This window comes from Peromyscus californicus, unplaced genomic scaffold (assembly GCF_007827085.1).
Source record: "Peromyscus californicus insignis strain IS unplaced genomic scaffold, ASM782708v3 Scaffold_9__1_contigs__length_137607984, whole genome shotgun sequence".
NCBI classification, from domain to species: Eukaryota; Metazoa; Chordata; class Mammalia; order Rodentia; family Cricetidae; genus Peromyscus; species Peromyscus californicus.
Genome location: NW_026294617.1, coordinates 30,873,319 through 30,885,625, shown reverse-complemented (window position 1 = coordinate 30,885,625; position 12,307 = coordinate 30,873,319). Strand labels below are relative to the sequence as shown.

Here is a 12,307-nt window from a genome sequence, read left to right as displayed (position 1 = left end):
AGATGTTTCCAGGCTTGTACAGAATTAAAATATTTTCAAAAACCAACAAGGTAACTAAGCAAAAACCTCTATATTCTGTTCTTGCAGGTTCTCACCGATTTGTTTTTTAAAAGAATAAATTTAAGATAAAACCTAACCGGGTAGGGCCGGGCATTGGTGGCGCACGCCTTTAATCCCAGCACTCAGGAGGCAGAGGCAGGCGATTCTCTGGGAGTTCGAGGCCAGCCTGGGCTACAAAGCGAGTTCCAGGAAAGGCGCAAAGCTACACAGAGAAACCCTGTCTTGAAAAATCATTGAAAAAAAAAAAATCTAACCGGGTATGGTGGCATGTCTTTAATTCCAACACTCAGAAGGCAGAAGCAGACAGTCAGACCTCTTGTAAGTTTGAGGTCAGGACATACATCTATATATAAAATTTCCTGGTTGGCTAGGACAACACAGTGAAACCCTGTCTCGGGGGGGGGGGGGGGGGGGGGGGGGGGGGGGGGGGGGGGAGATAAGAATACAAAATGCACCAACATCTGACTAGGCAGACTATCTAGTAATAATCACTCTACTGGCATTCTCAGGGAAATTCATGAGACTGACTATATACCTATTCCTTTAAAATAGGAAATACTATCTTGAAAACAGACTTCATTTTTATGAATCTAAGCTGTATGAAGGCTAAATCAATTCTTCATTAAGACACACATAAATCATCTACAGTTCTGATTTTGTGTGTTTATGACTTGTGTATTTCTATGTGTTTGTATGAAGGCACTTGCATGCACTAGCACACGTGTTGAGGTCAGAGGAGAACCTTGGGTTTCTGTCCTTGCTTTCAATCTTGTTTGAAGCAAAGCCTTATTGTTATTTGCAACTGTGTATGCCTAAATAGTTGGTCTCTCAGCTTCCTGAGATTCTCCTGTCTTTGCTTCTTATCTCCCATAAGTGTTCTTGGATTACAAGGTTGCACACTGCTCTGTCTAGCTTTTCTTGTGGTTTAGAGGAATTTCAACTCAGATCTTCATGTCTGCTTTAGCAAGTACGTTACCCTGCCACCTACACATCCCCTACATCTCTGATTTTCAGAAATTTATTATTGAGTCTTTAGGATTACTATAACGAACACAGTTAAAGATGTCAGAAGCTCACCATTTCCAATCACCAGTTTGAGAGCACAGGTGGGGAAAGAGGAGCTGGTGAGATGGCTCAGTGGCACTGGCTTCTCTTCCAAAGGACCCAGGTTCAATTCCCAGCACCCACAAGACAGCTCACACCTGTCTGTAACTCCAGTCCGAGGACTTCTGACACCCTCACACACATATACATGTAGGCAAAATGCCAATGCACATAAAGAAAAATTAAATTTAAAAAAATAGATTAAAAAAAAGAAAAAAAAGAGTATTGTAGGAAATAGTAACTTTTCAAACAAGAAAAGGTATTCCAAATTTTTATAATACATAATCCTATGAGAGTTAAAACAAATACTGTGATTTGCCTAATTTTTAAGATCAAATTTTAGAACTATAGCGGGTGGTAGTGGCGCAAGCCTTTAACCCTAACAGAGGCAGGCTGATCTCTTTGAGTTCAAGGCCAGCTTGGTCTACAAAGCAAATTTCAGAACAGCCAGGGTTACACAGAGAAACCCTGTCTCAAAAAAACCAAAAAAAAAAAAAAAATTGAGAACTATATATAGGAAGGAAAGAATAAAGATACGTATGGGGCCAGATGTCGTGTGCACCCGTAACCCTTGCACCTAGATGAAGATGGCAGCACGACCATGGATTACAAACCAGCAGGAATTCTGCTCTCACAAACTAACAAAATAAAGCCCTCAGGTGTTATCTGTCTAAAAGTATGTCCAGTGAAGTTGTGATACTTCATATTCAACCTAATTTCAGTCTGTTAAAATATCAGGGAGATGTTATTTCTTCCTAAAATGTTTTAGAAAAAAAGAGAGGGGAAAACTACTCTAAAATTATGAGCTATTACACTTTCTGATAATGAAGCTATCATGATTAAATTAGAAGCTCCATTACCAGAACGCATACATGAGCAATGGAATAAAAAAGAACCTACTATCCAGGTAACAACTGAAGAAGGTTTTCAAGGAAAGGAGATCAGTGTAAGTCTTTTGACTCACTGCTTCCATCTCCAGACTGCAGCATGGTAAAAGCCCAAGCATAGGAAATCATAATACATGAAGAGAAGGAAGGATGAAAACTTCAGAGTGAACTGTCAACCTCTCCTCCTCAACACACAATGTCAATTCATTACTAATGAGTCATGGTTCCCAAAGCTATCGATATCAGACCCACAAAACGTTATTTTCCTTTTATTTCTTTACAAGTTTAGTCACATACTCACCAACCGTTCTACAAATATCTAATCACCACCATTATTTACACAAAAGCTATATACATCTGGCTGTAAATACAAATGTCTTAACCATGACTCAGCGGGATGAGCTAATTAAGATACAATATAAATAAGAAACTAAATGGCCATCCTCTGACAAGCTTATGGTAAAGAATAAAATTTGTCCAGCTCAAAGTTCTAAAGTAAAACTTCCTTATAAACACATTAATTAAAACAAGCATCTGGCCTAAATGGGCTCTTCTACCTTTCCATTAGCTCTAGTAGAAGAGCTAATACTGAAATAAGAAGAAACCAAAACTTAAATTGAGTGTGCTATCATTTTCTTGGTATTTAATTCTAAATTCATTATTAAATTTTATCTTCTCATAAAGAGTTAATGGTCTACAGCTGAATACAGGGCAAAATAAGGGAAGACCGACAGTCATTCAATAATGCCAAATCTAGTTACAGGTGCACAGTATTTGTCCTTACCTCCATGCTCTGCAAATTTGGGATTGGAAAGGATTTGTTTACAGAACTTCAATCCATTTCTATACTGTTTATGTTCATAACATCTCTGTCAAAAAAAAGAAAGTATGTCAGTTTGTCAGTAAATGCAGAAATTTCCCAAGTTCATTATTAAGTTTTTATGCTATTAAGCAGAATGTTTTCTCAGACTCTTCTAAGTCCTACTAAACGGTCACCAAAAGGGGATGCAGATGTAATCCAGCGGCACAGCACTTGCCTGCCACACCCAAAAGGGGATACAGATGTAATCCAGCGGCACAGCACTTGCCTGCCACACCCAAAAGGGGATACAGATGTAATCCAGCGGCACAGCACTTGCCTGCCACACCCAAAAGGGGATGCAGATGTAATCCAGCGGCACAGCGCTTGCCTGCCACACCCAAAAGGGGATGCAGATGTAACCCAGCGGCACAGCGCTTGCCTGCCACACCCAAAAGGGGATGAAGATGTAACCCAGCGGCACAGCGCTTGCCTGCCACACCCAAAAGGGGATGAAGATGTAATCCAGCGGCACGGCACTTGCCTGCCACACCCAAAAGGGGATGAAGAGGTAATCCAGCGGCACAGCACTTGCCTGCCACACCCAAAGCTCTATCACCAAAAGTTGAAAGGCTTAAATACAAAAAATTAAAAGCAGGACAAAGTGAAAGATAGATCTGAAAAGGCATAAGCTCATTTTTAAAAATCTGGTAACTGAGTCAAAGGAAAAGTAAGTATGATTTAAAAGGGACAGACCAGGCATGGTGGTGTACACCTTTAATCCCAGCACTCAAGAGGCAAAAGCAGATGGGTTCTGGGTGTTTGAGGCCAGCCTAGTCTATATAGTGACACTCTGTATCAAAACACCATACAAACAACAACAACAAAGAAAGAAAGGAAGAGAGAGAGGGAGAGAGAGAGAGGGAGGGAGAGAGGGAGGGAGGGAGAGGGAGAAAGAAACAGGAATTATGTTTCTATATTACACTTTCTAACCAAGGTAGTCTTTTAAGCTAAGTGGACCAAATAAGTACAAGCCAAATGACTGAAAAGCAGAACCTTCACCACAGCATATTGGGGTGTCATAGAAAAAGGGAGTGGAAGAAAGGAAAATGGAAAGGGGCAGGAGAGAGGAGAAGAAGAAAAAAAAAGTCACAGGAAAAGGACTATGATTCCAAGTCTATTTTGTCAGAAATAAATATTGCTACACCTGCTTGATTTCTAGTTCCATTTCTTGAAGTATCTTTTTCTGGCCGGGTGGTGATGGTCCATACCTTTAATCCCAGCAATCAGAGGGTGGAAGTAGACAGATCTCTGTGAGTTCAAGGCCAGCCTGGTCTACTACACGGAGAAACTCTGATTTGAACTCCCCCCCACCCCCAAAAGAAGAAGTATCTTTTTCCATCTTTCACACTAAGACAGTGTGCTTCTCCTCCAGTGAGATTTCTCTTAGACAACAAACAGATGGATTCTGTCTTGTAACCTGGTCTGCTAACCTGTGCCTTTTAGTAAGAAACTGAAACCATAAGCATTCAGAGCTATGTATTCATACCTGCCACTGTGTTATGTTTGTATTGATATTTTCATCCTTATCTGCTTATTTACGTTCTAGTAGCACTTTATTTATCCTTCTTGTGTCCTCCAGGATGTGCTTATCTTTCTCTCTGATGTTTAGGATTCCTTGAAATATTTTCTGTGGTGCCACTAAATGGTCTTTAGTAAATTCCTTTAGTTTGTGTTTATAATAGAAAGTGTTATTTTTTTTCTTCAATTATGAAGGATGACTTTGCTAGATCAGCAGTTATTGTCTTTCAGACTTTGATATATATATATTGGTTTGTGCCCTCTGGATTTTCAGAGCTTCTGTTGAGAAATCCACTGTTATTCTGATGGATTTGCCTTTATGGATGACTTGAAGCCTGTCTCTTGCAGCTTGCAAGCTTTTTTTTTTTTTTTTTTAATTATTATTTTTTTTCCTGGCTTTGAGACAGGGTTTCTCTGTGTAGCCCTCTCTGCCCTAGAACTCACTCTGTAGACCAGGCTGGCCTCTGCCTCCCGAATGCTGGGATTAAAGGCGTGAGCCACCAGCACCATGCTAGTTTTCAACCTTTGTTCTGTGTGCTTACCACAGAATGTAAGGAGGCTCTTTTCCTGTCTTTTCTGTTGGGGTGACTCTTATCTACCTGGCCAGCTCTTTCCCTGGGTTTTATACACTTCCGGCTGTGATTTTACTGAATATGTGTTCTATGCCTTTAACCCGAACTTCTCTATCTACGCCCACGGTGCCCAGATGTCCCACACATCTAATACACGCGTACTCTATTTTATTTGTGCCATTGTCTGACTGTTCTAATTCTCCTCCCTTGTCTTCAAGCCCTCCTAGTCTTTCATTTTGCTTTGTTTTTTCAGACACGGTTTTTCTGTGTAGCCCTGGGTGTCCTGGAACTTACTATGGAGGCCTCAAACTTAGAGATCTACCTGCCTCTGCTCCTGAGTGCTGAGATTAAAGGCGTGGGACACCACACCTGGTATGTCCTCATATTCTTAAGTTATTTACTCTGTAAGTGAAGCTTTCTAGAATTGTTTTACTCAATTAACCTTTTTAGTTCCAAAACTCCAATTTTTTCAGTATTTCTGTTCAATTCCACTTTCAGATTGTACTGGTGTCCTTATTGACCTGTCTGCTTCTGTTCTCTTTGAACTGATTCAGAAATCTGTGTACTCTGATTTTATTGTCTAGTCTTATAATTGTTCTTTTCAATTATTCAGGATTCCACCTTACTTTCACAGAGTAGACTACTGTAGAATTAGTAATTGTGAAGTCTTATGTTCTGATTTTCCATGTTTCATGTGTCTCTATCGTGAGATTTGGTGGTTGGTGGGATTTTTTACTTAATCACACTGTTGTTTCAGTACAACTATTTGCAATACTCAAGAGGGACTGGATTATAGTAAGGTAGAGTTCCTCCCCACTGGACTGGAGGTGCAGCTCACATCTAAGCCCTCAGCTCACAATCAATGCACTAGGCTTGCTCTCTAGTATTTGTTTGAGAATACAATACCATTTTTTGACATAAACACAACCAAAGGATAGTCTACTGTGGAAATACAGTAAACATAAAAATCCATCCCTTCAACTCCAATCATTTGGAAGGGAGGTAAAGGACAAAAACAGTATAAAGCATGCTTAGATTCTCATTAACTAAAGTAAAAATGGAAAAGATACATACAGATTAAGATTAGTATTAGAGCAACAGATAAAAAACAGAAGACCAGCAATTAAACAAAATGGGGAGTAACAAAAAGAGGAAAAGTGGGACTAGAAAGATGGCTCAGGGAGGCTGGAGAGATGGCTCAGTGGTTAAGAGCACTGACTGTTCTCCCAGAGGACCCAAGTTCAATTCCCAGCACCCACATGGCAGCTCACAACTGTGTGAAGCTCCAGTTCCAGGGGATCTGACACCCTCACAATGGACATATATACAGGCAAAACACCAATGCACATAAAATGAAAATAAATAAATCATTTTTCTAAAAGAAAGATGGCTCAGTGGTTAAGAGCACTTGTTCTTACAGAGGATCCAGGTTTGACTCCCAGAACCCACACAACAGTTAATAACCATCTCTAATTCCTGTTCCCAGGAACCAACACCTTCTTCTGACCCCCGCAGACACCAGAACCCATGTGGTGCACACATATATATACAGGCAAAATATACACATAAAATATTTTTTAAGGGCTGGAGAGATGGCTCAGAGGTTAAGAACACTGGCTGTTCTTCCAGAAGTCCTGAATTCAATTCCCAGCACCCATATGATGGTTCACAACCATCTGTAATGAGATCTGGCTCCCTCTTCTGGCCTGCAAGGATACATGCAAACAGAACACTGTATACATAATAAATAAATAAATCTTTAAAAAAATATTTTTTAAATCTAAAAGAAACTCTTAAGAAAAAAATGTGGCCGGGCAGTGGTGGCGCACGCCTTTAATCCCAGCACTCGGGAGGCAGAGCCAGGCGGATCTCTGTGAGTTCGAGGCCAGCCTGGGCTACCAAGTGAGTTCCAGGAAAGGCGCAAAGCTACACAGAGAAACCCTGTCTCGAAAAACCAAAAAAAAAGAAAAAAAAAAAGAAAAAAAGAAAAAAATGCGAAGAATAATAAAGAGGAAGGGAGGAAATAAGGTGGATCCAGCTAAAGAAAGAATAAAAAGAGAAAGGCTGGAGAGACGGTTCAATGGTTCAGGGCTCATATTGAACTTGCAGAGAACCTGAGTTAGGTTCCCAGCATCTCCACTGGGTGGCCCATAAGCACCTGTAAACCCAGCTCCAGAGGTATCCAATGTCTGGTTTCCACAGGCACCTGCACTCACCTCTCCCTCTCCAACCCTCCCCAAAAAATATTAATAAAAAACAAATATAAAAAGTCAGGTGTGCCAGGCAGTGGTGGCACACACCTTTAATCCCAGCACTCAGGAGCCAGATGCAGGCGGATCTCTGCGAGTTCAAGGCCAGTCTGGTCTACAGAGCAGATCCTGGACAGGCAACACCAAAACTACATGGAGAAACCCTGTCTGAAAAACCAAAAACCAAAAATAAATAGATAGATAGATAGATAGATAGATAGATAGATAGATAGATAGATAGATAGATAGATAGATAAATAAATAATTTAAAGAAGCCAGGTGTGAGCTGGGCAGTGGTGGCATCTTTAATCCCAGCACTCGGGAGGCAGAGGCAAGTAGATCTCTGTGAGTTCAAGGCCAGCCAGGTCTATTTCACAGAGAAACCTTGTCTTGAAACAAACAAACAAACTAAAAAGCCAGGTGTGGAGGTATACTTTAATCCCAGCACTTGGGAGTCAGAGGCGGGTAGATCTCTGTGAGTTTGAACCAGCATGATTTATATCTCGTGAGCTCCATTTGAGCCAAGGGTTACATGGTGAGACCTTGTCTCAAAAACATAAAACAAAACAAAAATCTTAAAAACAAGTCAGAGAGAGTGGGAGGAAGGGAGATAAAGGAAGTATAACCAAACAACCTTAAATGATCTCAGCACTCAGCAGGGAGACCCATTCCCAGTTCCAGGATAATCTGTGTTTGGGGCAGGACAAAGCCAGTTCATTAAACTGAAGCTAGATATTAAATAAAGCTGCCTGGCACAAGATGTACAAGATTAAGCCAGTCAGCACTCCAGCATGGAGAGGAAAGGGATTTACCAAGCCCCACATCTAGCTGAGGAGCAGCAACTAAACACCACTGGGGGGGGGGGGGGGGGGGGGGGGGAGGGAGAGAGAGAGACTGAGACTGAGACTATGATAACCACAGGAAAAATGGGGATGGAGGGGGATACAGGACGAATTGAAGGAGTTGCTGAGGGAATATGTATGATCTAAATATATTAGATCATTGTATTAACATATAAAATTAGCAACGAAAGAATAAAGAAGGAAAAGAGAATGAGGTAGCTGTACAACAATCTACGTGGTCTTTGCCTGAGCCTGGTGGTTAGGTCATCTTCCACACAGCACAGCCAGTCCTGCCTGTGGGCTAGGGAGTGGGGGGTGGGGGGGGTGGTAAAAGTGTGCCTCTGAAGTCCCTTGTCAAGGAGCAGCATGAGTCGATCCTATTTCGTGCAGTCAACAGGGAGCCAAGTCAATCCGATCTCTTTCCAGTTCCCCACTTAGGCAGGGAACAAACACTATGCCTGTCTTGGTAAACAGGGTACAAAAGGTGGAACAATCTCTGTGGTCCACCCAGGTCTATAGCTCAGACCAGGTTTCTACTTCTTGGGCCACTGTATAGTTCTCAAAAGATATTCTCCTTTCTTTACCCAGAGGCATTTTATAGACCAGGTCTTAAGGTGTCCATGACACCTGCTCTGCCTTCTTAGACATGCAGTGAGGGACTTCTGGCTCTAAGTCACTACATGAGAAATATCTGTTAGCAGCTGTTGGACAAAAACCAGCACGGACTGTGGTCTTGGAAGCGAGGTAAATCCCCTTTTCTGCCTAAGAGCATTTTATTTTCCTGACTGCAGTTTAGGGTGGAAAAGCATTCGGCAGTGTCACAATCTGAGCAGCTACAGAGTGAGAAACTGCTTAACAGCTAGACTCTCTCAGGAAGGGCAGCACACAGAAGTCAACAGATACAAGCTTTAGAAATGTCCTTAGAAATATTTGCAAGTCCACACCACACTTAAGCCATGGAAAGGACAACTCCAAAGCAGTACAAGCCTACACAGCCTATCTGTCTATCAAGAAACCCTGCCTCAAAAAAAAAAAATAAAAAATAAAAAAATGGGTTGGGGATTTAGCTCAGTGGTAGAGCGCTTGTCTAGCTCTACCTGGGTTCCATCCTCAGCTCCCAAAATAAATAAATAAATAAAAATTTTAAAAAAGACAATCATGAAAAGAATAAGCTAATGCACACCCTCCCCGCCCCCCAAAAACCTGCCTGCCAAAACAAAATCCTATTAATAAAGGCCAACAGGATCCACACAGTCAACTGACTCTCCATTGTACCTAAAGTTATGAAGGGAAGGCAGTACTACTAGAAACAGAAGTACATAGGAAAGTGACCCAGAGCCTGCAAGAGTAACAAATTAATGGCACCACACTCAGAAATAATGATGAAGGCAGCAAAGACTTTCAAAGAAGTTTCTATTATATAATACCTAAGAATTAAAGAAAGCCTGAACATTTCAGAAAATAAAAATACTTCAATAGAAAAATGGAAATCCTAGAATGAAAACTACAAAAAATAGTTACTTATAGAAACTAAAAGTATTACAGACATCACAGTGATGTTGAAGCCATTGTGATTATAAAAACAGCACAGAAAACTTGAAGCCACAGTAACAGAAACTATCTAAAGGGAAGCTTTCAATAGTTCAAAGTAAATGACAAATAGCATTCCAACAACCTGTGGGAACAATATCAAGTATAACTCATGTGCAGAGAAAATAAAGATCAAAATGAATGAAAAAACACCGAAACTGGGCATGGTGGCATATTTATAATCCTAGCTTACAGAGTATGAAGCCAGTGTAGGCTTACAGGAGACCTTGTCTCCAAAAAAAAAAAAAAAAAAAAAAAGCAACAACCCTTCAAATATTAAATAACTTAATATTAAAGCCAAGTGCACAGAACCAAGAATCTTAACAATTTTCAGGGGAAAAAAAATGCAAACTAAAGTTCTATCACAATCCAACTGCTAGAAAGGAAAGACAAAAAAAGTTGCAAAAGCACTGGCTGTGGGAGCACATACCTTTAATACAGATCTCTGAGTTCAAGGCCAGCCTGGTCTACATAGTAAATTGTAGACCAGCCAGGGCTACATAATGAGACCTTGTCTTGAGAAAAAGAAAAAAAGGAAGGCAGGAAGCAAGCAAGCTGAAGAAAATAATAAAGATCTACAGAATGAGGTCCAGGACAGTCAGAGCTATACAGAGAAATTCTGTCTCAAAAAAAATTGTAAAAGCAATTAGGGAGGAAAAAAGTCTATTACCAAAATTTTTATTTATCTTAGCTTATACCTTAATAAATTAGAAGAATAAAAGCAAATTAAACACAGAAAGCTTAGTGTAGCGGCTGCACACCTTTAGTCCCAGCACTCAGGAGGCAGAGATGGGTGGATCTCTGTGAGTTCGAGGCCAGTCTTGTCTACATAGTAAATTCTAGACCAGCCAGGGCTATATAATGAGACCCTGTCTTGAGAAAAAGAAAAAAAGGAAGGCAAGAAGCAAGCAAGCCAAAGAAAATAATAAAGGCAATGCAGTCAGTAAAATGAAAAGGGAAATATCAGAAACCAAAAGCTACTTCAATAACAACAAAAAAAAAAAAACGAATTAACCTCTGGCCAGAAGCAGTCTCAAAAAGTACACCATACGGTAGACTAATTAAAGCCTAAGTTCTCTAGCCAGAGGGTGAAAAGAAGCACCAACAACTCAGAAAGAACATACAAAAGAACTGGGAAAAGCAACCATACGAAGTTGTTTATGGACTTGTAGGCTTACTTCTAAACTCTGCATGCCTGGATCTGATCCTATTCACGTTGAAGAATTTGAGCTGGAAGAACAGTATGACCGTGAGGCAAGGAGGGGCATGTGAGGGATAGACCCAAGCAGCAGAAACATGAGGGTTTTCAAAAATGAACTGACATTAGAATCACATCCCATTAAGAGTTAGGCCTTGCGCCGGGCGGTGGTGGCGCACGCCTTTAATCCCAGCACTCGGGAGGCAGAGGCAGGTGGATCTTTGTGAGTTCGAGGCCAGTCTGGTCTACAGAGCGAGATCCAGGAAAAGGCGCAAAGCTACACAGGGAAACCCTGTCTCAAAAAACCAAAAAAAAAAAGAGTTAGGCCTTGCAGTTTGAACCTAACTGATCTGCTAACAAAATCAACATTCTCCACCGAACTCCAACAAGACTCAGTGGGAAAGGTAACATTCAAACAGGAAAATTTCAACTTGGTTATAAAAAGGTAGTAAAAAGAAACCTGTAGAAGTGAGATATCAAATTAAGACTTACTCACAAAGGGTGCCCACAATCTTTTATGCCACGACTGAACAAAACAGCAGTATGGTGCCTTGAAAACAGGGCAGCAAAACCCACAATGTGGGCTGGAAAAATGGCTCAGTGGTTAAGATACTTCCTGCTCTTACAGAAGATTTCAGTTCAGTTCCCAGCACAACCCATATGTAACCCCAGTTTCAGAGGATCTGAAGTTCCTCTTCTGGCCTCTATGGGCACTGCACACACTTACATACATTCAGGCAAAACACTCCTACATATACAATCAAAATAAGTCTTAAAGCCAGGCACGGAAGCTCACCTCTTTGATAGCAGATCTCTGTAAATACGAAGCCAGTCTGGTCTCAAAGTTCCAGGACAGCCAGAGCTGTTACATAGAGAAACCCTAACTCAGGGGTGGGGATGGGGGAACTTAGGCTAGGTATGTTGGTGCATGCCTTTAATCTCAGCACTCAAGAGACAGAGGAAGGCAGATCTCCCTGAGTTCCAGGCCACCCACAGCCACATAGTAAGACCTTGCCCCCAAAAAGAAAAGACCCACTAAAGTAAGATTTAACAAGTCAAGACTATTTTACAGTATCCCTTTAATCTGAAGAGACCTTAAATTCCAGCTGTTGGAAGTGACCACAGTTCCTGCTTGATGCCAGCATTTAGCAAAATAATTTTAGGAACTGATCTAAACTATACCTTTTAACCTCACAACTGAGTCTAGCTCTGTAAGATTTGAGTTTCTCCTCTCCCACACTGCTTATTTCAACCAAAACATCTTTGTTCTTTCAGCTGTTCCTTATATGAAAGCATCTCCTTAATTCTCTGGACCACTCTCTGAGGCTGACACAAAGTTCCCATATTTTAAAAAGCCTTATCAGGGCTGGAGAGATGGCTCAGAGGTTAAGAGCACTGGCTGCTCTTCCAGAGGTCCTGAGTTCA

General features: G+C 41.0%; 1 protein-coding gene across 1 annotated transcript in view; it reads right to left on the bottom strand.

Annotated features, from left to right (window-relative positions):
* Naa15 (N-alpha-acetyltransferase 15, NatA auxiliary subunit) overlaps positions 1–12,307 on the bottom strand; it is a 73,416-nt gene that overhangs the window by 42,599 nt on the left and 18,510 nt on the right. The window contains exon 2 of the mRNA XM_052730087.1: positions 2,836–2,920. Within this exon, the coding sequence (XP_052586047.1) occupies positions 2,836–2,920 (85 nt within the window). The remainder of the gene's footprint in view (positions 1–2,835; positions 2,921–12,307) is intronic.